The 27,424-nt window shown below is 37.5% G+C and overlaps 1 protein-coding gene across 1 annotated transcript in view; it reads right to left on the bottom strand.

Annotated features, from left to right (window-relative positions):
- The window catches only part of DNAH11 (dynein axonemal heavy chain 11), a 363,428-nt gene that overhangs the window by 66,128 nt on the left and 269,876 nt on the right, over nt 1-27,424 (bottom strand). The window contains exons 63-65 of the mRNA XM_063815260.1: nt 26,939-27,109; nt 18,325-18,560; nt 16,697-16,819 (exon numbers count right to left, since the gene is read on the bottom strand). Coding sequence (XP_063671330.1) covers nt 16,697-16,819; nt 18,325-18,560; nt 26,939-27,109 — 530 coding nt within the window. The remainder of the gene's footprint in view (nt 1-16,696; nt 16,820-18,324; nt 18,561-26,938; nt 27,110-27,424) is intronic.

Genomic DNA, 27,424 nt, shown 5'->3' with positions numbered 1-27,424 from the left:
CAGTTCTTCTAGGTTTTCTATTTTGTTGGCATATACTTGTTCATAATAGTCTGTTATTACTGTGGTATCAGTTATGTTTTGTTTTTCGTCTCTGATTTGAAACTTTTGAAAATTTTAGTCTAAGTAGAGGTTTGTTGATCTTGTTTATGTTATTTGTTTTTTTGGGACAGCATCTCGCTCTGTCACCCAGGCTGGAGTGCTAGACTGGTGTGCAGTGGTGTGATCATAGCTCACTGCAACCTTGAACTTCTAGGCTTAAGCTATCCCCCTGCCTCGGCCTCCAAGTAGTTAGAGCTACAGGCACGCACCACTATGCCTGGCTAATTTATCTTACAATTTTTAAAATTTTTCGTAGAAATAGGGTTTCTCTCTGTTGACCAGGTTGATCTCAAACTCCTGTCCTCAAGCGACGCTCCTGCCTTGGCCTCCCAAAGTGTTGGAATTATAGCTGATTTTGTTTAACTTTTCAAGAAAACCAACTGTTTCGTTGATCTTTTGTATTTCTTTTATTCTCTATTTTGTTTTTTCTATTCTGATCTTCATTACTTCTTTTATTCTACTAATTTTGGGTTTAGTTTGTTCTTGTTTTTTTTAGATCCTTGAGGCATAACCATGGGTAGTTTGAGATCCTTTCAATGTTTCGATGTAGGAATTTATTCCCTCTTAGAACTGCTTTTGCTGTGTTCCATAGGTTTTGGTATGTTGCGCTTCCATTTTTCTTTGTTTCAAGAAATCCATTTCAATTTCCTTTTTCTTTTTGACCCATTTGTTGTTTAGGAGTACATTTTTTAATCTCCAAGTATTTGTATAGTTTCCAAAGTTTCTCCTGTTACTGATTTCTAGTTTTATTCTGTTGTGGTCACAAAAAAGACTTGACATAATTTCAACTGTGTAAAAAAATTTTGTTGGGACTTGTTTTGTGGCATAACATATGTCCTATCCTGGAGAAAGTAGCATTTGCTGATGAGAAGAATGTATATTCTGCGCTATTGGGTGGAATGTTCTGTAAACGTCTGTGAGGTCCATTTGGTCTAGAGTGTGGTTTCACTCTGATGTTTCTTTCTTGATTTTCTATCTGGATGTTCTGTCCATTGCCGAAAGTAAGGTGCTGAGGTCCCCTATTATTATCATTTTGCTGTATTGACTGACGTTTAAATGAAATTTCAAGAGTGAGGGTTTCATGTAATTAGGGCCTAGGGTTCTCACACGTAAGAGATACCAACATTTATACTCATTTGCATCTCTACAATAAAACTTATATTTTAAATACACCTCTGTGTACATCCTGTGATTTTTTATTTTATTTATTTATTTTTATTTTTTATTTTTTGAGATGGAGTATTGCTCTGTTGCCCAGGCTGGAGAGCAGTGGCGCAATCTTGGCTCACTGCAACCTCTACTTCCTGGGTTCAAGCGATTCTCCTGCCTCAGCCTCCCCAGTAGCTGTGATTACAGGTGTGTGCCATCATGCTGGGCTAATTTTTATCTATTTTTAGTAGAGACGAGGTTTCATCATGTTGGCCAGGCTGGTCTTGAACTCCTGACCTCAGGTGATCCATCCACTTTGGCTTCCCAAAGTGCTGGGATTACAGGCATGAGCCACTGTGCCCAGCCCATCCTGTCATCTTTTCATTCCCACTCTACCTTGGGTTGAATTCATTCCTCCCCTTGTGGCGAGTCTCAGAGAAATTCCAGTGTGTCACCACCTTCTATCATTTCAGGTTGTTTGAATATTTCCTCACTTGCTTAAGAATTTTCATCAGGTTTATGTTCATACTTCATAAACTTCGTGTTTCAACCACTAACATATATTCCCTGATGAAAAGAGAATTTATACATTCCTATAATTAAAAATTAAACAAATACAAAATGTAAATTTAAGTCAAGAACACTGAATCAGAGAAGTCTAGAATTTTTGTTATTGTTCAACGGGACAGTTCACTGTCATGGGATTGGGAACTATGGTAAGAAGTCAGGTTAATTTAGAGATTTGTGTGGTGTGTGTGTATGCGTTTGTGTTTATGTGTGTGTATTCACATATGCATGAGAAGCAGCACAAACCACCAGCAAGATGATTAACTTATTTTTTAAAGTAGCAGGTGTTCAGGCTTCAATAAGAAGTCCTTCTAGAGCAGGGTTGACAAATTTTCCTGTAAAAGGATCAGAGAGTAAATATTTTAGGCTTTGTGGGTCACATACATCTCTGCCATATATTCTTCTTGTTTCCAATCCTTTAATTCTTGGTTCCCAGGTTGCACCAAAACAGGCCATTTGTCCACTGCCACTCTAGAGGATCACATTGGCTAACGGTGCTAGTGTAATCTCTTCTCAAAGCAATAGCAGCTAATTTTTCCAATTAGCCACTATATATAACAATGCTCCTTCCTCTAGGCTTTCAAGAATAAATGTGTGAGACTAGTCATCAGGAAGCATGAGGTTCTCAGACACAGATTGGCAAATTGGATAAAGAGTCAAGATCCATCAATGTGCTGTATTCAGGAGACCCATTTCACGTGCAAACACACACAGGCTCAAAATAAAGGGATGGAGGAACATTTACCAAGCAAATGGAAAGCCAGCCAAACTAAGCTTCATAAGAGAAGGAGAAATAAAATCCTTTACAGACAAGCAAATGCTGAGAGATTTTGTCACCACCAGGCCTTTCCTGAAGGAAGCACTAAACATGGAAAGGAACAACCGGTGCCAGCCACTGCAAAAACATGCCAAATTGTAAAGACCGTCGACATTATGAAGAAACTGCATCAACTAACAGGCAAAACAACCAGCTAGCATCATAATGACAGGATCAAATTCATACATAACAATATTAACCTTAAATGTAAACGGACTAAATGCCCCAATTAAAAGAAGCATGAGGTTCTCACAATTTTGCTTCTGGGTGCAAGTGACAGAAGCTTTTTTTTTTTTTGAGATGGAGTCTCACTCTGTCACCCAGGCTGCAGTGCAGTGGTGCAATCTCAGCTCATTGCAAGCTCTGCCTCCTGGGTTCAAGCAATTCTCCTGTCTCAGCCTCCTGAGTAGCTGGGACTACAGGTGCCTGCCACCACACCTGGCTAATTTTTATATTTTTAGCAGAGACGGAGTTTCACCTTGTTGGTCAAGCTGGTCTCAAATCCTGACCTCAGGTGATCCACCCGTCTCAGCCTCCCAAAGTGCTGGGATTACAGGCGTGAGCCACTGCGCCTGGCCAATAGAAGCTTTTAACTGGTTAAATGTTTAATCAAGTATCTGAGTTAACCTCCATAAGATGCTTCATGGATGACTTCCTTGCTCTGTGTCTCTCTTGCATATTTACGTATATCCTGAAGCATTCAGGATTCCAGTTTGAAAAGCAGAAATGTATCTGCTTGGGGAACAGGTGTGATTTTCTCTGTGAAAACAGAGGTTAATAGAGGGGGGGAGGATGCTGCCATGCTGTTGGAAAGGAGAAGGATGCCTGCCTATAAAACTGGGTTTTACATCTCGCTCTGAAACACTATTTGATATGTTTAGATTTCCCAGGGATAGTAAATTATCCTCAATTGGGGTGTTTATGATCTATGAAAGGCAAAAATTATATAATGACTCAGTGGGTTTTATCATTGCTGCTAAATTAATTTTTGGTTAATTTCCTATCTGGGAAAATTAAACAGACTGCTAATGTTCTCTCATGACTTGAAGGATCAAAAAGCTACAAAGTTAACCAGAGGGTTGGGAAAAGCAAACAGAATCACTTTGTTGTTTCTGTGAAAGACATGAATCCAGAGGTTATGACTTCTAGAACACTGAAGGTAGCTATGAGCTCTTGAACTTAAATTCCAAATAGGAGCAACAGCAGGTGTGAAGAGCAACATAAAATTTGGAAGTGTGGCTACTTTCTTAAAACAGAGGTTAACCTTAATCCATCTTCCAGCTCCACTCCCCACAGGAACAAATTACACTGGCCCTTGTCACCGCATCACACTGAGAGTCAAGTGGGTGTGAATCTCCAAATCTGGCATGGGGCTGCTCCCATAGGATTTTTATACATCCCTTTGCAGGATTGAGCTCCTCCTCTGTCTCTTCCCACTGGCTGAGATTTGCTGGTTTGGAGATGAGAAGCTGCTTAAGTAATCTCAGAACAGAAATAAAATTATTTTTCTGAGTACAAATACCATATATTTGTACTCAGTACCTATTATATTTATGAGTACATAAATATAATATGTACTCCTATTTTTCTGAGTACAAATGGTTTAATTGGCTAGGACATGGGGGGAGTAAAAAACATGCTGTTTCATCTAGCAGAGCATAATATTAGATCAAGAAGAGCCACTAGAGATCACTCAACTGATTTTTTTTTTATGGACCTAAAGAGTTTATGGCTTGGCCAAGGTGGCTTAGCTTAGAGGCAGAGCTGGGACTAGAACCTGGGTCTCTAGACTCCTAGTATAAAGTTCATTTCACTGCATAACATTGCAGGTTAATTTGCTCTGACAGTGGCAGCCTATAATGTCAGCCTCTGTCAACCTGGCTGACTTTCTATCACAAGAGGGTACTGAGAGAATATGATCGACTCAGTAACAATTGACTGCCACTAGAGAAAAACAACAGACACAGTTCAGAGCACACGCCCTACTAGTCTTTGGTCAGAAACTCTGCCCTTGTTTATGAAGGAGAATAGCAACAACTACCGAAGTATCAAATCCTCATCTGAGATCTATAATTTCTGGTCAATAGATTCATAAATTGAATTATTAATTCATAACATTTTTTACAATAAATCATTCAACTTATATAAAAGTTTTCTATTGTTTAGCTCTCAGGGAAAGAAAATGTATTAAGTGTGCCAAAATGTTTGCTAGTTAACCAAATGAATTATTTTATAATAATGACAACCATCTTCAAATATGTATCATCTATAAATTAACCTTTCATACGTCAGATATGCATAAAAGCCAGGTACACTGGGACTATCAAAATGCTTTCAATGTTTATTCAAAACCCAGCCAAAAAGTGAGTGTCCTGGGACAAAAAGATGACTAACTTCTTCAAATCACGGAAAGTCATTACTGTTGGAGGATAGCTATGCAAATCACGTTAAAAACACTTGGGAATGATTTCTTGGCTAGTTTTCAAAGTATTTCTGTGACAGAACAATTCAAACACTGTACCCAATTATCAGTTTCCTGAAAACAAGAATCTCTGTGAGCTGAGAGAGGAACCATTATCTTAATATAACCAAGATGAGAATTTCAATTTAGAGATTATTATCTGAAATTCTTATTTCTAAAATCTTCATCTGAAAACGAATGACGCCCCTTTTACTTTTATTGGAATCGTTCTCAAGATTTAGTATAGTTACTGTTGGAAATGTCATCAGTATTGATTATCAAAACCAAAATGCATTTATTTAGCTATCAGATACTCTGAGTACCTGAACAAACACCATCACTATTTTTCATTGCCATCTAAAACCAAACATGGAAAGCAACATATTTAATTTGGAATCAAGACTTACTATTGTGGTAGACCAGAGTCTTTATTAGAAGTGGCTTTATTAGAAATGGCTGCAGTAGGAATCTTTTCAAAAGATTTGCAAAACCTGCTGTTTGGAGAGAGATTTCCTAAGATATTGTACTATTATACTGAAGGTTCTCACTCTAAGTTGGACAATTCAGATAGCCAACATGTTCTCTGAATAGGAGAAATTCCATTCTGGAGGCTTCATCAGAGCCATTTTGTCAAGGTAAAGAGATAGTAGCTGCTTTTTAAGATAAGCAAATAATATAGCCTACTAATTGGCGGGGGGTGGGGGGAAACACATTTAGGAGAAGAAATAAACTTTTCAATGGACATCTAAAAGCTTTACTGCACATCCTGCTGTTTAAAATTAAAAGCTTCTAGATTAGACTTGGGAGTTCCAACAGCTACAGTCAAGAGTGCAGCGGAAAAGATCAGGTGTAGCAAACGTAGCAAACCACAAGAGGGGAGTTGTTACTTAGCAACCTCAGCGGGAAGGGCTGTGCAAGTTGGTCAAACCCATTTCCCGAAGAAAGGTTTTGGTTGAAAGCTGCACAGCTGGCAAGACGCTCAAGGAAAAGAAGGAAAGAAAACCCTGAATAGAAATGAGTTAATTGTCTTGCTGCTTCATACAGTTAATATAACCAACACGTCCTTCTAAGATAAAAGCAAACTTCAACCAGAATTAAACAACAACAACAACAACAACAACAACATTGGTGTTTCAGGAGTCCAGGTAACATTGTACAGCAAAAAAAAAAACAACCCAGAAAAATGAAAAAAAAAAAAGTCATAAGTAGATTATTTCTCTTTTGATACACACCTACACACGCTTCAACATATCCATATTTAAACATCATAATGTAGCATCAAAAACAAAGAACATTTCATTTGTTTGTTATTTTATTGGAAGACTGCTTTTTAAAAAGAAAATAAAAGAATCTGAGGATTCTTTATCTGAAGCCCTCTTTGGTATTTATTTTCAGATAAAGTCAAACAACTATTACCAAGATGACTGAATGTGAGAATGCTTTATCTGCAAATGCTAAAGATTACACTATTAAGGAAAAAAAAACTCTACTAAATTTAGGAATAGAAAAGCTGTTGGAGATTTGTGGCAATTAAATTTTATTTTGAATTTGGAAATTAGAACAGACTGGAATGCTGAAGTCTATTATAGGAGAGCATGAATGAACTTGAAAATAAATCTATTCTTACCAGCAAAGGAAATAATGAGAGAACTACATAACTCTAGAGTTTATTTAAAATCCATAAGCTAGGCCAGGCGCGGTGGCTCATGCCTGCAATCCCAGCACTTTGGGAGACCGAGGAGGGTGGATCACCTGAGGTCAGGAGTTCAAGACCAGCCTGACCAACATAGTGAAACCCCATCTCTACTAAAAATACAAAAATTAGCCGCGCATGGTGGCGCATGCCTGTAGTTTCAGCTGCTTGGGAGGCTGAGGCAGGGGAATTGTTTGAACTTGGGAGGTGGAGGTTGCAGTGAGCCAGGATTACACCACTGCACTTCAGCCTGGGCGACAGAGCAAGACTCTGTCTCAAAAAAAATAAATAAATAAATAAATAAAATTAAAAAAAAAATCCGTAAGCTTCCAGCTCAAGAAAGTACATTCTACTACAGTGTAGGGTTCAATTTCACATGTTTCTATCTTATATCTCACCTAAGTCCTCATTTGAATAGATCTATAGTCAACTATAATTGCACGGCATCAACTCCAAGAACAGAAACATAGTAATAGTTAATAAACTGGAAACCTGCTAACTGAAAGCAATTCTTCTTAATCTTAGCATAACTTTCAGGAAATCTAGTCATTATAAAATAAATAAATATAAAATGCCATCTCCCTCTTACTATTTCTGTAAAAATAAATTTTTTAAATCATATAGTTAACATTTCTATTAGCCAATTTTAAGTTCCTTTCTAGAGCATGCTACTTTAAGACTATTATTAAAATAATAATTGTATGAAAAATACAGAATGAAGTATAAAATATCTTTTAATAATATATGTATATACTCCAAAACAACCAGAAATACATATTGCAGTAAAGTTACTCCAGTCTTTCAAAAATTATAATAATATTTAAATAATATTTTAAAAAATTCAATAATATCTAGGGGTATTTGAAAGATTAAAGAGAATTTTATGAAGATGCTTCACAGATCAGCAACTTCTCTAATATGTAAGCCAGTAAATTTGCTTTGGAAAAATTACATGTTGATAAATCTTTCCAGATACATTTTCTGTCGATTGATATAAAATATATTTTATTTAAAATTAGGATTGTCTGGAGCTTGGTGGATTTAATTATTTGTAATTACCCAGCTGTTGTCGGCCTGTGGCCATTTTATGACAGTGGTATCTACTGTGTGGGCCAGGTTCACCTGTATATCTTCTCAAACACAGATTTAATGTGCTATTGATGAAACCATTACTTGAACCAAATTAAAGTCTGGGCTGATGTATTGGTCCACAGGGAGCTGTCAGACATGAAAGGAGTAATTAGTATTCATTACTTCATACTCCACAACATTCCAATTATTAATGAACTTCAACTTTTGGACTATGCTATATCTATCACAAACATTTCTCAGACATTCATTATTAGGAATAAACTAACACTGGTTAAAAAACAACAACAACAACAACTCCCCCAAACAAATAGAACTAGAATAAACAAAAACACTACTGATAGCCAAAAACTTTCTGAGGGATGTGAGTTTCTCAAAGGAGGATGGTGTTATCCCACCTGAGTTTGAGGACATGATAAAGACATTCTGGGTGAATGTGGCAGCTCAACAGTCCCTGTAGGTTGTTTTCCTGGCTCTCTCTTTTCAATGCTATCTCTTGTCTTTACAATACCAAGGAAAATGTTTGTAAACCCACAGGTTACATAGAGATAGTCACATAGGAAAAAAAAAAGAGGATAGAGAAATCAAGTAAAATGTTCATTGTTGGAGGTAAACAGGAAGATCCATTATAAAATTTACAAACATGTAGATTAATTTTCAAAAATTTTCTGTTCTTGTTATAACACTGCAAATCAGTAGCTCCATTATTAAATGAATACATAGCAACATTTCCCCTTAATTTTCTTTTATATTTTCTCCCTTTATTGCATTGAAAAAAGAAAAATAATTCCTATTCATACCAATCTAATTTTTATTTTACCATATCTCCTACTTTGCATATGTATGAATACTTTTTAGTTTCTCTCCTTTCTTTTAAAGAGTTAGATGAGGAAATAAGAAAGTCTTTATTTTGTTTTAAAGATACTTCTTATCAGGCAAAAATAATGCAATAACAAAAATATCAAAATTTATTCAAAATGCTTTTTAAGAAAATGACTTTTATAGATTTATGGGGTACAAGTGCAGCTTTGTCACCTGGATATATTGTGTGGTGGTGAAGTCTGTGCTTTCAATGTAACCATCACCCAAAAAATATACATTGTGCCCATTAGGTTACTTCTTATCCCTCACTCCCCTCCCACGGTCCACCTTTCAGAGTCTCTAATGTCTACTATTCCATCAAAACACTTTTTTTTTTTTTTTTTTTTTTTGGAGACAGAGTCTCACTCCTTCGCCCAGGCTGGAGTGCAGTGGCACCATCTCGGCTCACTGCGAGCTCCACCTCCCAGGTTCATGCCATTCTCCTGCCTCAGCCTCCCGAGTAGCTGGGACTACAGGCACCTGCTACTACACCCAGCTAATTTTTTGTATTTTTAGTAGAGAAGGGGTTTCACCGTGTTCGCCAGGTTGGTCTCGATCTCCTGACCTCATGATCCGCCTGCCTTGGCCTCCCAAACATCAAAGCACTTTTTAAGCATTTGTAACAAAACTATTTTGAAAGCTTAGAGTGCCCTCAATTTGTTCATTCAAAAATAAAAGTGGGAAAAAAAAAAGGAGGCAGGAATAGTTCGTCATAGGAAGAGGTGGCTAATAGTATTAAATGCGGGAAATCTTCTGGATTATAAAAACAGCAGAAGCATAAAAGTCTCAGTTCTCTGAAAGACTCCACAATTCTTATATACTACTAGTGAGCATGTACATTTCTAAACACTTTGGAAAACAATTTGGCATTATCTTTTAAAGTTGATTGTGCATACGTTCTACAACCCAACTATCTCACTACAGAACATAAACACTGAAGAATCTTGCTATGTGTACCTGTAGTTGTATGCATGAATGTGTGTACCTGTAGATGTATACATGAATATTCAGTAATATTCATAGCAGCATCACTCATAATAGCAAAACATCTAAAAATAACCAAAATGGCCTTCAATAAGAACGCTAAATAAATTGAGGAACAGTCATATCATTGAATATCACAGTAATAGACCCGGTGTGGTGGCTCATGCCTGTAATCTCAGCACTTTAGGAAGCCAAGGTGGGCAGATCATTTAAGGTCAGGAGTTCGAGACCAGCCTGGTCAACATGGCGAAACCTGTTTCTACTAAAAATACAAAAATTAGCCAGGCCTGGTGGCAGGCGCCTGTAATTCCAGCTACTCGGGAGGCTGAGGCAGGAGAATCGCTTGAACCTGGGAGGTGGAGGTTGCAATGAGCCAAGATCGCGCCACTGCACTCCAGCCTGGATAACAGAGCAAGACTCTGTTTCAAAAAGAATATTATAGTAACGAATTTGCAAGAACTAGAGCCAGAAGGAGCAATGTAGATTAAATCTTAGAAACATGTGATTGAGGGAAAAAATCAAGTCCTTTTAAACTATATACACCATAATGGTATTTGTATAAAGCTCCAAACGAATATGTTGTTTCAGAATATACACACGTGTTAAAACATTATTTTAAATAAAACAATGAAGTGATAAGCAACATTCAGAATCTTCACCTTCCTATGTCTTTGATTTGCATGTCCCCGATGACTAATGATGTTGAGCATATTTTCATGTGCTTATTGACTATTCGTAGTTCTTTGGAGAAATGTCTATTTAGATCTTTTATTTATCTTTTAATGGGACAGATCTTTGATCTTCATATGCCTGTCACATTCTAGAAACTTGACTAAATACATATTTATTGACTGAAATAAAAATATATTTTATGCATGTTATTAAAAATGTTAAGTAAATAATATTTACTATGTCCTCTCTGTTAGGCTTTATGGAACTGATACATCATTCCAATATGTGAACATTGGCTACCTTTGGAAGTGGAGGCAGAATTGTCAAGGAGGGGAGCACAAAGGTAGCTTAAAGGATATTGGCAATAATTTGAATGGCAGATACATGTCTAATTTATTATGCTTTATAACTTCATATATTATGTATTTTATAGGTATCAGTATTAAATAATAAAATTAAAACACCCTAAACCCAAAATACTCCTCCTAGGATGCAGCTAGTATAGGACATTTTTTCTGCCTCTTCTCAGTGCCAAGCTAGAAAAGGAAAGTTTTCTCAGTTTAGCAATTGTTTGTGTGTGTTTATTAATTTTAACAAATTTACCCTTAAACGGAAGGTGTGTCCTCTAGCTTTATACAGGAATCTCTTAGCAGACTGCATATCCTGAACAGGCTCTAGGCTTTTTCAAGCTTTGTACATCATCAAAAGAGAACCCCAAGGTCATCAAGTTTTACACACCCTGAGGAAGGAATCCATCTTTGGTGTTCCTTGTCTCTCGGAGTTCCTGCTTTTTAGTTGCACTTTTTCTTTTTGTCAACTCAGTAACACATTTCGAAAGGTGTTTTTAATATTTTAACTAACATATTTAGTTTTTGTCTAGTATTTGAATACCTAATCCACCTAGTAACAGAAATAAAAGTTTTATGTTCGTATTGTTCTGTTTTTGTTTTGGTTAACCATCTTTTTAAAGGCATATAGTATATGATTCTTATGCATAAAGAACTTATTATAATCAATTAAAGTTATGTATGAGTGAAAAAAATTAAGCATATTGTAAGGGGGAGAAAAAAATGGCAAAATGACACAGGGAAAATATACTATGTAAAGGAGACATTAAATAAGGAAAATTAAAATTTCCAGTTAACACTTAACTGCTATTGGCTAAATAGCAGTTAAATCCTAAATATAGTGAATTTAGGCTGTGAAAAGAAAAGTTAAGTAAAATAACATATCACAGCAGGGGGGATTATCTGCGTCAAGAAGAAATGAAAGGCCTGGGCTATGTTATAGGAAACTGTAGGTATGAGAAACATAGTTTCCAAAACACTGATGGGGAAACAAATGAGGCTTAGGAAAAAACCGAGGGGGGAAGAGTTAGACTGGTAAAATGGCACTCATAAAAACCCTATCAAAAGATAGTAGTGCCTGTTTATTTGAAAAAGCTTGTTAAAAGATTTTGGGGATAAGACCTCAAAAAGAACAGCAACAAAAGCAACAATATACAAATGGGATTACATCAAGCTAAACAACTTCTGTACAACAAAGGAAACAATCAATGGAGTGAAGAGACAACCTACAGAATGGGAGAAAATATTTGCAAACTATCCTTCTGATCAAGGATTAATAACTAGAATATATAAGGAACTCAACCCGATAGCAAAAAAAAAAAAAAAAAAAAAAAGCAAATAATCTGATTTAAAAATGGGTAAAATACCTGAGTAGATCTTTCTCAAAAGAAGACATACAAATGGCCAACGGGTATATGAAATGTGCCCAACATTATTAATCATCAGAGAAATGTGAATCAAAACCACAGTGAGGTACCATCTCATCCCAGTTAGAATGGCTGTTATCAAAAAGACAAGAAATAACAAATGTGAGAAAGGGGAACACCTGCACATTGTTGGTGGGAATGTAAATTAGTACAGCCACTATGGAAAACAGTATAGAGATTCCTCATGGTCATGCCACATGATCCAGCAATATGGCTGCTGGGCATATATCCAAAATAAATGAAATCAGTATATTGCAAAAGTATCTGCATTCCCATGTTCACTGCAGCAATATTCACAATAACCTAGATAAGAAACCCTTTTGAGTGTCCAACAATGGGTGAATTGTCATACAGTTTGGATATTTGTCCTCTCCAAATCTCATGTTGAAATGTGACCATCAATGTTGGAGGTGGGCCTGGTGGGAAATGTTTGGGTCATGGGGGCAGATCTCTCATGAATGGCTTGGTGTCCTCCCTCCCTGTGGGAATGAGTTACTTTGAAATATGGTTGTTTAAAAGAGCCTGGCTCCTCCTGCCCACTCTCTATTGCTCCCTTTCTTGCTGTGTGGCATGTCTGCTCCCCGTCTACCTTCCACCATGAGTGTGAGCCTCCTGAGGCTTCACCAGAAGCAGATGCTGGCACTGTGCTTCTTTTACAGCCTACAGAACCATGAGTTAAATCAACCTCTTTTTTAAAAAAATAAATAAATAAATTACCCAGTCGCAGGTATTCCTTTATAGCAATGCAAAACAGATGAATACAAATGGGTAAAGAAATTGTGGTATATATACACAGTGAAATACTATTCATCCATAAAAAGGAATGAAGCTGTCATTTGCAGCAACATGGATGGAACTGGAGGGTATTATGTTAAATGAAATAAGTCAGGCACAGAAAGAAAAATATGGCATTTTCTTACTCATATGCAGGAGCTAAAAAATCGGGTCTCATGGAGGCAAAGAGGAGAATGGTGGTTACAAGAGGCCAGGAAGAGAAGTTGGCGGGGGAGGTGGAAGATAAGGAAAAGCTGGTTAGTGGGTACAAAAATACAGTTAGAAGGAATAATTCTAGTATTCAATAGAATAGTAGGAAAATTATAGTTACCAATAATTTATTATATATTTTAATATAGCTAGAAGAGAAGAACTGTAATGTTTTCAACACAAAGAAAAGTGTTTGACATGGTAGATATCCCAGTCACCCTGACTTGATCATCACACATCGTATACATGTATCAAAATATCTCATGTACCCCCAAAATATGTACAACTATGACGCAGCAATTAAAAAACATAAAAAAGAGAAAAACCTGTTTAAGAAACTAGGTTTTCACATAAACTTCATATAGCTATAAGGTATGCAAGAGGACATTAATTAATGTCTCTGGGTCCCCATTTTTCTCATGGGAAAAGAGCAGAGGGAAGACAGGGTACCCTCTGTTTTTCTGGCTGTATAGAGTCTCCCTAGATAATCACATCCACCATGATAGCATAACTGCTTCTCCAGATAGATATTCCCCAATCTACGTGGTCAACCAACATCCTTTTACTAAGCTCCATACTCAGATATCCAACTGCTTTTTAGACTTCTGTTTTAGAAATGAGTGTTAAAGAAGTACCTCAACCTTTGCATGTCTAGTAAGAGAAATTATTAGTTCTTTCCCTACACTTACTCTTATTCCTATATACATCTCTCCATAAAGCACAGTATCATTTACCTGACAGAAGGCAGAAGAAAACATCCTTAAATCTTCCTTTTTCCCCACCATAATATCCAATTAATTACCACAAACTGGTGGTATTAACTCCTTGATATCACACTGATTTGTCCCCTCCACTCTTTCCACCGTCACTGCCTAAGTTTAGGCTCATACCATGTCTCAAATGGATTACTGCAATTATTTACTAACTAGACTCTGACTCTAGGTCCACGCCCCTTCAGTCAATACTTTCAGAAACGTTCATCTGATCACATTGCTTCCAGTGTGCTCAAGAGTTCTTACTAGCTTCCCCACTGACTTATGATCATGATTCTCAAGTGAAAATATGGAGACTCCAGGAAAGCATGGTCCCTTAGTTAAAAACAATTGGTACTACCAACTAGTGTAACTGATAAAAACAGGCCCCTTGAGTGTATTTAGGAGGGGTTGGAAATTATCAACACATAGCAAAAGGCCAACCTAGGGATCAACCAAGGAAGTCTGTGCTCTGGGTCCTGCTCTCCTCTCCAGTCTCATCTGTCCCAGTCCACATCCTTCTCTCTTCCTCCCCAACACAGACTCTCCACCCATTTGGATTCTATTTGCAGTTCTCCAAAGCTGTTGGATTGTTTTGTGTGTTTTACTATTTGAAATTAGGGCTCTCTGTCCAGCATTCTCTTTTCCCACTTGTCTACCTCACAAATACCTACTTAACTTTTGAGGCTTGCATTAAACAAAATGTAATCAAAGGTAATTTTTTCCAAGAAGTCTTTCCAAGTCTCCACTATGGAACTGACAACTCCTTGCCATGTATACCCCTATCACCACACCAACGGTTCTGCTTTACATTCACTGATTGTTTATAGATCTATCTTTCCTTATGGAAGTGTAGCTTCCTCAAGTGCAGGGTCTGTGTCTTATCACACTAAATCTGCAGCCCCCAGTATAGTACCTGGCATACAGCAGTGCTCAGAGAAGGTTTACTCAATGACTGACAGGATATATAAGGACTCCACTGGCACTCATAGTCTCTGGGTGAAGATAGTCTAAAAACATCTGCATGGAAGAGGGAAGGAGGAACAGCTGATGATAGAGAGTTGAGATTCACCCTCAAACAAGTGGTTGTTCCCACACATAAGGGTTTAGGAGCCAGGATTAAGGTGACAACTGCATGCAATCAGCACCATTTGTTACATTCTTAACAGATTATCTTTAATCTTCTTGGCCTTAAAAGAAATGCAAGAATGATATGATCAATTCTACAAGGCTTAACAGAGAGTACATATTCAGTAAATATTATTAATTTGAATTAAACTGTTCTGGCCTGATATTTTGTGATAAAGACTTGAAGCTCTATGTAAAATCTGTTTCTAAAATTGAAGACCTCTAGAATCCTCACTGATAGTTAACTACATCCATACTGAGAATCATGACTCAAATTTGTCAGCCTTTGGAAATTTGTGATTATCCAACTATATATGTAATAAGAGTCGTCAAATTGCTTACACCTAAATTGTGCTATTGAAAGTTGAAATTGAAGCTCAGAGAACATGCATTTCACTGATAAAAATTTTAAGTCTTTATAATAGAGTCAGAACCTTAATAACAAGGATTTCACTTCAGTGACATTCAAGATTTTACACTATATTTTTAACACATCAGCCACAGCTACAATTATATTTATGTTAAGAGTTGCAGTTTGTCAAGTGGCTTGTTAGATTGTTCTAAATGTGTGCCTGGGTAAATTTTGGTTTATTAAACAATTATAAGTTGTCAGTCACTCTAAATGGATTTACTTAGTGATTGTATGATAAGTACCATACTAATCAGTTAGAGACCAAGAAGTTAGTCACCCTGATGTAGGCCTATTTCCACTTAAAATTGACAAGAATAATCTAGTGATGAAAAAGGGGACAGATACCTTAGAGGCAGAGCGTGGGCGTTAAGAAAGAACAGGGTGGGGGAAGTTCTGAAATTATATATCTTTGAAGAAAAAAGGAAGAGAGGGAAGGAAATTCAGTGAATTAAGTCTAGTGAATGTTGGTTGTGTGAAGAGGCATAAGGAGTCTCTGGAGTGCCAGTTTCCCCTATGCCCACCCAGACTTGATTGAAGACACAATTGCTGCACCTGACCTTTCACACATTCATAGGAAAGTGACATGATGACTCCTCAGAAATGGCTTCAATGCCCCTGAGAGAATGTTCTGGAAAGTATATTGTCTTGGGGGAATGGCAGTCTCTTAGAAAGTCACATATAGCTCCTGGAGGGGTAGGGGGAAGTATTTCTCTGTTGTTGACAATCCATTACTGTTGGCATAAGGGATGATTTCAGGGACCCACTAATGAACTCTCCTTTTCTGAATGGTTACATTTTAAGTATATTAGAAAAAACAGAGCTAGCACAGTAAACCCAGGCTGATTTTAAAAAATAGTGAATGGATTTAAAATCTAATTAAAGAAAAACATTAAACAGGGTACAAGTGATATGTAGATAGGCAGCCCTATTCAAGGTGTTCTGCAAATTACTGAAGTTAGAGAAACATTGGTATAAATTTAAAAAGAGGCAACGATTCTCAGATTTATAACAATACATTTTTTTGGCCCATAAATCAGGAATCGGATAAAACAAATCTAAATCCATCAAATAAATAGTATGAAAGTCTGGATAATGTTGCAGTTGCTTTGGTCTTGGAGTGTAGGTGCATGAAATGGAAACTCAGAAATATAACTAAGATTTCAATAGACTGCTTGACTATGAAGCTAAGAAAGAGATGCTGCTGCTGAAAATCATTTAGCACGATATATATGTTAAAAATTCAAGAATACTTACTTTCCTTTTTTAATTGTGTTCCTGCCAAGTAGTGGATCCAGGACTGGATCTATCGTTTCCTCGAGATTTTCAATTAAGATGACATCACCAAAGGCCAAAGCAGTTTCAATGGCATTCAAAAACCTTAAAATACAGTGGGATTTGAGATAATAAAATGTAAATTGGCACAAAATGTTCAAAAATTTTTAAATGATCAAATTATATTTAATGTAGATATTCTAAATGGGACAAACTTAGAGAAAACTATTTTATAAAGTAGTAGTTTCCTTCCACTAGATTACACAGAAATTAAAGATGAGATTTTAAGATACATTTTAGTCATATTTTCCAAGTGAAATTTAATAGTTTGAACTAATAAATCTATGTATAGATTAGTTGCTTGTAATAGCAACTGTAGTTGAAATAAGTGTAAGTTACCCAACTATCATACATTTAAATTCATTCGATGGCTCTTTTTTAAGTAAAGTTTCATGTATTAAATGCTTTAAACTTGATCAAACTTTTATTTTTTTAAACCTTTAAGTTTAGTCACTTAAAATGGTGAGCTATCATTTTATTTTGGTCTTACTTTCCACAAAATATCTCCCTACCAAAAATAATTTTCTCCAAGTATTCAGATAAACAAAAACTACATTAAAAAAAATAGAGATGGTGGTCTCACTCTGTTGTCCAGGCTGGAGTGCAGCGGCATGTTTATGATTCAATGTAGCCTCAATCTCCTGGGCTCAAGTGATCCTCCTGCCTCAGCCTCTCAAGTAGCTGGGACTACAGGTAGGCACTACCATACCTGGCAACTTTTTTTTTTTTTTTTGGTACAGATGGGGGTCTCACTATGTTGCTCAGGGTGGTCTTGAATTCCTGGCTTCAAGCAATCCTCCTGTATCAGCCTCCTAAAGTGCTGGGATTATAGGCATGAGCTACTGTACCTGGCCTAAGAACTACATTTACTTGTATAACTACAGAAATTTCTTATTTCACTCTACGTATAAAAAGAGGATGGAAGGGTCAAGTGAAATATCCATAGTTCTAAAATAATTTATTCAACATTAACTGAATAGCAACTGCATACAAGACAGCTTTCTATCTATCAGACAGTATTATCATGATGACTCAGTAACAGAAATTCTTGGAGTAGATTCAGGTCTCAAAAGTGACATGTAAATCTTGACTAAGATAATAAATTAACTTCAGGCACCCAATGTTGGGACTTGTAGCCATGTTAAGATCCTTCTACAGGCAGAGTATAGATTTAGAAATATGACCGTCAACATCATTAAGCCTGGAGGCACCCTTGACAATTCTTGTGTTACTATCCAAACACTCCAGAGAAGGAATATAATATATACCCATTCTTGGCTTTAGAAAATTTACATATTTTCCCCCACAGACACAATGTTTGTTCTAACCTTCAATCTTATCTCTTCTTCAGATAATTGGGTGCCATCCAACAAGAATGCCTTTTCAACAGAGATACTTTATATGAAACATGAACAGGCAGATCAACAAATAGCACCAAATTGTAATACATCAATGTGGTGGAGAGGTCTAAGAAACATCACGCCTTTATAAAAATCAGACCCACTTCACAGCAGGTAAACAGAAAGCCAGTCTCTTCAAACTTCACATACCCTTTCTGGCCCAAATGTGTGACTTTCAGGTCCATTCCATACTTATTCTTGATCCACTTAATTCCCTGTTGCTGGGGATCTATCACCAGAGGCCAGCGCTCACAGTGTGTTAGGATAGCGGCATTTTCGGTGGACATTCTGTCACTGGGCAGTCCTTCGTTATTCCAGGCGGCAATTGTAGCATCATCCGTCAACATGGATATCAAGTCCAGGCCTTCGGTTATTGGAATGGAAACCTTTAAAATCAGAGTTGAATGCAACAAATTGGTCATGTGGCAGAGAGAGAAGACAGACAAGAAAAGAAGAGAACAAAGTCATGAGAAAGTAACCCTAGGTAAACACATGATAATTTTCTGTGGATTCTCAGAAGCCAAACACAACTCATCATTAGATGCAATTTGACTTGATAAATCCAGTATTTACATCTCAGAATTCTGTGAACTGTGGGATTCAACATCGGTTTTATCAACTGCATCTACTGGGCTTCAACTGAGAGAGACTTTGCCCCATACTTAGTAAGAGTGAATTTACACCCCAAGAACAATGGCAGGACACCAGAAATGTATTTGCCCATGGAGCAATCCATGCCCCCCACCCCCACATAAGCAATGCTAAAATTCAGTATCTTGCTCAGGCACTTCATTTTTTTTCTATAGACCAATGCTACAAAGAGATGACCTATCTCTCTGGGATGGATTAATGGAAAGTATTCAGTTCACTGGAACACCATCAACTCCTCAGTTGTGCAAAGGAACTTAGGATGTCACTTCTAGGCTGAGAGGAAATTATCTATGCCTTGATTGCATTGCAAAGTAAGGGGTTGGGGAGGGGCAATCGAGGAGGGAGGGGCAAGTGGGGTGGAGAGAGCAATCCATTTTAAAGAATAAGGATACTTCTTTATAAAAATTGACAACAATAAATAACGTTGTGGCAAAAATTGTATTAAAGAATGTATATGTTCACTCCGCCAGTCATCAATCACCAAACATTTATTGAGCATTTTCTATGTACATGAAACACTGTCTAGAGACACCAAAATGTGCAGGATGAAAACCTAGCTAGCCACCTAGCTTGGTGGGGTGGTTAACGTGGAAGCATGCCTCCATAAGAGACTGTAGTAAGAACCCTACCTGTAGTAGGTAGGGGAGGCTTTATCAGCATTAACAGTTTAGTTCATTGGTTTGTCACAGAGCTTCAAAACAAAATGCTTAAAGGATTCCCACATTAAGGCTGGGATGCAATTTGATATGAATATAGGAAAAGTAGCACAATATTCTTACTGCCTCTGACTACAATGCTATCTTAAAAATGAATCAAACCCTATCTCCGAGTGATATTGAACAAGTCTTGATATCTGACTTGATACACAGTTCCCTTAGAGACACAGGCAATTTGATCTTTTAGAATAAGCACTCTTCTACCTGCAAGAGGTATGTGCTTTAATTTGTTACCTTCTACTTAATACAAACAGCTGAAACAATTGGGGGCTGTAACTTTGATTTCTGAAGCTAAAAGGACTAACAGAAGGGGCACCTGCAGATCTCATATCCAAAATCAATAGTTTGAGTACCTACTCTGTGCAGAGTAGAGAGCCAGGGATCAAAGAGAATACCAATCTCCCCCTTTTTTCCTGCTCAGTAGGGGAAATAAAACTCAGTTCAATATAAATGAAGAAATAAAACCCATCTTAATATAAATGAAGACACCTACATTAAAGAATATCATAACTATAGTGACTACTTTGAGACTCAAATTTTTAGGATGTTTTAATAGTATTGTGTCCAAATAACCAGCAGCATAGCTACATACAGAATTTTTTTCATAAAAATATTTTTTGATAGTTATAATACAGGCATCATTTTCACATTAATATTAACCTAAGTGTAGGGTGAGGAAAATAAGCATCATTTCATATACAGGCAAGCGCCATATGATATTTTGGTTAATGATGGACAGCATATACAACAGTGGTTTCATAAGATTATAATGGAGCCGAAAAATTCCTATCACCTAGTGACACTGTAGCCATCATAATGTTGTAGTACAATTACATTATTTTAAAAATAAATTTTGTGAAAAAACCAAACACCGCATATTCTCACTAATAGGTGGGAATTGAACAATGAGATCACATGGACACAGGAAGGGGAACATCACACTCTGGGGACTGTGGTGGGGTGGGGGGAGGGGGGAGGGATAGCATTGGGAGATATACCTAATGCTAGATGACGAGTTAGTGGGTGCAGCGCACCAGCATGGCACATGTATACATATGTAACTAACCTGCACAATGTGCACATGTACCCTAAAACTTAAAGTATAAAAAATAAAAATAAAAAAATAAAAAAAATAAATAAATAAAATAAATTTTGTGTAGGCTAAGTGTAGAGTGTTTACAAAGTCTACAGTCGTATACAGTAATGTCCTAGGCCTTCACATTCACTCACTGACTAAACCAGAGCAATTTCTAGTTCTGCATGCTCCATTCGCGATAGGTGTTCTATGCAGGTGTACCAATTTTAGTCTTTTATGCTATATTTTTTGTATATCTTTTCTATATTTGGATAGATTTAGATGCACAAATACTTACCATTGTGCTACAATTGCCTACAGCATTCAATAAAATAACATGCTGTGCAGGTTTGTAGCCTAGGAGCAATAGGCTATGCCATGTAGCCTAGGTGTGTAATAGGCTGTCTCATCTAGGTCTATGCAAGTACACCAAAAGACATTTCTCAGAACATATCCCCTTCATTAAGTGACATATTAGAGTATACCTTCTTTTTATTACAATTAACTTGTCTTTTCAGAATTTCTTGGAGTCTGCAGCAAGGAAAATGGGTTTGGAAACCACGTGCAAAGAGGGAACCCTTTAAGTTCAAAGTCTGCTTCTAGAGTCAGACTGTTGTAAGGCTCCATCTAATTGCTCTATTAAGTAGAGTCAACATGTTGTGAGTCAGGATGTTACTATGAGGTGGAGCTGAAACAAAAAAGGAGGCTCACTCTTTGGAAAAGAAGCATTTGCTAGAGAGAAAAGACAAGGCTGGAAGCACACGCCACGAGCCAAAGTGAAATTAGTTATAACACCAAATGCCCATCTGGCCTCTAAAAACTGACCAACTGGCATATTCGTAAGAAAAAAGGGTAATTTCATGTGGAGGTAATACTGCCAGTTTCTCCTAATGTTACAGTAACGTAACAACTCATGTTTATGTAAGGCTTTACCTGTTCACAAAATTTATTCATATAGATTCATTCTTTCCATTTTTTCATTTAACCCTTACGAGAGTTGTGCAAGGTAGATATCTCTATTTTATTGCTTAGGACACAGAGGCTTAGCATTAGTGCTTGTAATAACTAATTAATAACTAATAACTAATTATTGGCACTAATAACTCCATGTATTTGCTCTGTCTATAAACTGCTGGGTCAAAGCAATGAGTGGAGTGCAAAGGCTGCCTTGAACTTGCCTATGACTCTGTCCATCTGCCCAGCAAACAACAACTTTGGATGGAAACAACTTTGGAAAACAGTGTAATTTGAACCCTCAAGGCCATGTATGCCCACAGTCCCTGTCCTTTTCAGCCACTACCCTCTGTGTTACTGTTTGCTCCCTGTCCCATCCCTCAAACTCATGCCCCATGGTTTACTTTCTGACAACCCTTCCCCCATACCCTTTAGTATCTTAGTCTTGTTTGGACCAAATTGCCTTATCTTCTCTACCTGCTTGTCTTAAGCAAAACCAGGCTCTCCCCCAAGGGTAATGGCCGTCAACCCCAGGCTGGATACTGGACTTACGAGAGAGCTTTAAAAAGCTGCCAAGAGGCCTGGCCCTTCCCCCAAGTGATTCAGCATCAACAGGCATCAATGCATTTCAAAAGTTCCCTCTCACATGATTTTAACAGGAGGCTGGGGTGCAAGAGCCATTGTTCTAGAGTCTCATTTCACTTGAGGGCCTTCTGAAGTGGAAAGAGTTCATTTTCCTCCCTTCCCACCTCTCTCTCTCTCTTTTCTTTCTTTTTGAAATAAGGTCTCACTCTGTCACCCAGCCTTGAGTTCAGTGGTGCCATCATAGCTTGCTGTAACCTCTAACTCCTGAGCTCAAGTGATCCTCCCTCCTCAGCCTCTTTGCCACCACACCTGGCTGGGTTTAAAAAAATTTTTTTTTCATATAGATAGTGTCTCACTGTGTAGCCCAGGCTGGTATCAAACTCCTGGCCTCAAGAGATCCTCTTGCCTTGGCCTCCCAAAGCACTGGGAGACGTGAGCCACCACACCCGGCGGACAGTTCATTTTCTTAATCCCATTACTGAAAAGTGGGTGTGGGAAAGAGTTGCCATTCCTCTTTCTTCCCTGTAAGTCAACCCAAATCATGATTCTTCCATCCTTAAGTCAAAATGCCACCTTTAAGACCCATGGACTCCAGATATACAATCTCCAATCTATTTCCCCGTCTTATGAATGATATAGCTATTGGTCTTTCTCGCCTTTCCAAGTTCTGCTATCAATCCTTGACAACCTCAGTGCCCATGTAGATGATGATTCCACTCTCTGGCCTTGACATCTTTCATGTTAAAGCACTGTATTTCCTTTCTATTCCAGTTGGGGGAATTGGGGGAGGAAGGGGATGATATCAGAATCACCAGGGAAGATTATACAACACCCCCATCCCTGGCTTCCGATATGCACATCCCCAGCCCCCATGATGGTGATATGTCTTTGGAGGGGTATTAGAGTACCTCCTTTTTTGATGGGAAATGTAGCCCCAGGCTTTGTAACAATCTGAAATTATTTCATCATTGAAACCTAAAATTCCTGTACCCAACTCTTTGATTATGATTGTCTACATCTCTTTCACATCTTTAAACATAACACTTACTCTAAATACTATTAAGACACCAGGACTTTACCCTACTATTTACAGTTTTACTGCGGTAAAATACACTTAACATAAAATTTGTCATTTTAACCATTCTAAGTGTACAGTTCAAGTGGCATTAAGTACATTCACATTGTTGTACAACCATCATCATTATCTAGCTCCAGAACTTTTTCATGTTCCCAAACTGAAACATACCTATTAAACAATAACTCCCCATTCCTCCCTCTGCCAGCCCCTGGTAACCACCATTCCACTTTCTGTCTCTGTGAATGTGAATGCTCTAGGTCCCTCGTAAAGTTTGAAGTATTTGTCCTTTTTGGCTTAATTTTTTTTTTTTGAGATGGCATCTCACTCTGTCACCCAGGCTGGAGTACAGTGGCGCGATCTCGGCTCACTGCAACTTCCGCCTCTTGGGTTTAAGCGATTTTCCTGCCTCAGCCTCCTGAATAGCCTGGATTACAGGCACCCACCACCACGCCTGGCTAATTTTTAGTAGAGGGGGGGTTTCACCATGTTGGCCAGGCTGGTCTTGAACTCCTGACCTCAAGTGATCTGCCCGCCATGGCCTCCCAAAGTGCTGGGATTATAGGCATTAGCCACCAGGTCCAGCTGTGACTGGCTAATTTCAGTTAGCCTAATATTGACAAGGTTCATCCATGTTGTAGCACATACCAGAATTTCTTTCATTTTTGAGGCTGAATAACATTCTGTTGTGTATTTATACCTTATGTTTAAAAATCCATTCTGTCCATGGACACAAGAATCGCTTCCATCTTTTGGCTACTGTGAATAGTGCTGCTATAAACAATGGCAAGCAAACATCTGTTTGAATTCCTACTTTTACTTCTTTGGGGTATATACTGAGAAGTAGAATTTCTGGATCATGTGGCAATTCTGTGTTTAAGGTTTTGGGAAACTTTACCATACTTTAACACTAACTTCTGGCTAACCTCCCATCTCTTTTCAGCCTAAAATGCTCCTTCCGTTTCTTAACTCTTCTGCTAGTCACTGCTTGACTTTCCTCACCTCCTTTCTTTCTGGCTTATCTGCCTATAAACCTGGCTAGATTTGGCATTCTCTTTCCTCTCTTTTTACTCCTAGACTTTGAGTATTCTGATGAAAGCTTTATTACTTTAAACTTATCTTGTCCAAATACGTCTTGGGTTTCTTAAAGCTGTGTGGCGACTCTTACCATCTACTCCCCTGTTGCCCTTCACAGGTATTTTTGATATTTTTACCACTCTCCTCAAAACTGTTCTTCTGATTTCAATTTCCTTTGGTTTGGCCAGCTTGCACTGCATTTTCCTACTTCCCTAAAGTAACGGAGACCAGCAGGTGTGAGTGCTTCAATTTTCTAATAATATCTGTGCCCATGTCCATCTTTGTCTCCATACTCCAGAAAGGGCTGGATATATAAACTAAGAATCTGTTTTAATCAATTGAGATGACAGTGTTGTATAGAAAATAGAGTCCTGGAAATCAGGAGGTCTGATTTTCTATTCTCTATGACAGAAGTGGAGTCATTTGTCTGTCTCAGTTTTCTCATTTGTACAAGGAGTATCTTAAACTAGATGATTTTACATCGTGCAAATCTATTACTTCACTTTGCTTATGGGTTTGAATTTTCAAATTTAGGGTAAGCTACTTTATACTTACATACAAAATGCTACACTTTAAGTCTGAAAGTAGTCTTTTAAAAATCTTTAACAAATAACCCATAATATTAGTAAGAAAACAAAAAGTTTCATGCTATTCAATAACATGATGATCTGAGTTTGATTTCAGTTATCACTTCTGTTTAAAGCACTTTTCCAACTATAACTCTAAAGTTTACATAATTAATTTTTATGTTCTTGTTGAAACCATCACTAAAATAAGAAAATCTATTTCCATCTTTCACCATATGCAAAAATCAAATCAGGCCAGGTGTAGTGGCTCGCACCTGTAATTCCAGCATTTTGGGAGGCTGAGGCGGGTGAATCACCTGAGGTCAGGAGTTTGAGACCAGCCTGGGCAACATGGTAAAACTCTATCTCTACTAAAAATACAAAAAAATTAGCCAGGTGTGGTGGCGGGTGCCTGTAATCCCAGCTACTTGGGAGGCTGAGGCAGGAGAATCACTTGAACCTCGGGGACGGAGGTTGTAGTGGGCTGAGACTGAACCATTGCACTCCAGCCTGGGCAACAAGAGGGAAACTCCGTCTCAAAAAAACAAAATGTAACAAACAAACAAAAAACAAAACAAAAACCAAAAATCAAATCAAAATGGATTAAAGACTTAAATATAAGACCTGAAACTATAAAACAACTATAGGAAAAATTGGGAAAATGCTTCAGGACATCTGGGCAAAGATTTTTTGGTTAAGACCACAAACAAATGCAAAAGTGGGATCGTATCAAGCTAAAGGCTTCTGCTCAGCAAAGGAAACAACCAACAGAGTGAAAAGATAATCTACAGAACAGAAGAAAATACTTGCAAACTATTCACCCAACAAGGCATCAATAACCAGAATACATAAGGAACTCAAACAACTCGATAGCAAATAAAGCAAAAAACTTGATTGTAAAATGGACAAAGTTCTTGAATAGATATTTTTCTCAGAAGAAGATAAACAAATGGCCAATAGGTAACATGAAAAAATGCTCAACATCACCGAGTCATCAGGGAAATGTAAATCCAAACCACAACGAGATATAATTTCACCTCAGTTAGAATGGCTATTATCAAAAAGACAGAAATATCAAATGCTGGTGAGGATGTAGAGAAAAGGGAAAGCTTGTATACTGCTGGTGGAAATTTAAATTAGTACAGTCACCACAGAAAACAGTATGGAGGTTCCTCAAAAAAATAAATAACTACCATATGATCCAGCAATCTAGCTACTGAGCATATACCCAAAAGAAAGGAAATCAGTATGTCAAAGAGGTACCTGCACTCCTATGTTTACTGCATCACTATTCACAATAGCCAAGACACGGAATCAACCTAAGTGTCCATCAACAGATGGGCAGATAAAGAAAACATGATATACAAGCACAATGGAATACTATTCAGCCATAAAAACAATGAAATCCTGTCATTTCCAGCCACATAAATGGAACTGGAGGACTTTATGTTAAGTGAAATAAGCCAGGCACAAAAAGATAAATATCGTATGTTCTTACATGTGGGAGCTAAAAAGGTGGATCTTATGGAGGTAGAGAGTAGAATGATGGTTACCAGAGAACCGGAGGGAGGGAAATGGAGGAGAGGGGATGCAGAGAAGTTGGTTAGTAGGTACAAAAATACAGTTAGATAGAAGAAATAAGTGCCAGTATTCAATAACACAGTAGGGAAACTGTAGTTAATAATTTATTGTATATTTCAAATAGCTAGAAAGGAAGAATTATAGTGTTCTTAACACAGAGAAAAAATAAATGTTTCAGGTGATAGATATCTTATTTACTCTGACTTGACCATTACACATTGTATACAGGTATCAAACTATCACATTACCCCAAAAATATATATGAGTATTATAGAATAAAAACATTTTTAAAAATAATGAAATATTTATTATGAATTTTGTAAAAATAAGAAAAACTGCAGCACATGAGAAACAATTTCACCATGGAATTTCTGGTCAGTTCTCATTACAGACGTCCAAAAGCGCCTGGCATATACATGGGTTTTACTACTGAAATTTCAATGTGATCTTTCTACCTGCTGACAAGGTAAGGAACTGAACTTACCTTCTGTTGAAGAAAGGGAACCCACTTGCAGTGCACCAGCTCCTGGCGATACTGCCTTGTGAAGGGTCCGACGTAAGACACAAATGCTGCCGTGAGAAGAACATCTCCACAGAGTGTCTTCTCTTGAGCTTCAAAGGACTTAATGGATTGACCCCAGCGAATCTTCTCTGACTGAAAGATGAAATTACTCAGCTGTAATTGCAGGCTGAACGTCAACTCCACAAATGCTTAATGCAATTACCTTATGGCAAGGTTTACGTCCTTCCACACAGTCACTATAAGGAACAGAGTGTAACGGGTTGGTGTGACTGTTACAATCTTTAATGTGTTTGAAACCCATCATTATGATGGAGTTCTCATACTCTCCTCAGTGGAGTTTATCACAAAGTGACATTAGTTCTTTAACATCTCTTCTCACTGGACATCCCAACTCTTCCATTATGATTGAGGTCCTTCTTGAAAGGCTGACAGTCTCTCCCCTGTCCC

Source organism: Pan troglodytes, chromosome 6 (assembly GCF_028858775.2).
Source record: "Pan troglodytes isolate AG18354 chromosome 6, NHGRI_mPanTro3-v2.0_pri, whole genome shotgun sequence".
NCBI lineage: Eukaryota > Metazoa > Chordata > Mammalia > Primates > Hominidae > Pan > Pan troglodytes.
Note: the sequence above shows the minus strand (reverse complement) of the source record. Positions and strands in the feature narration are given on the sequence as shown.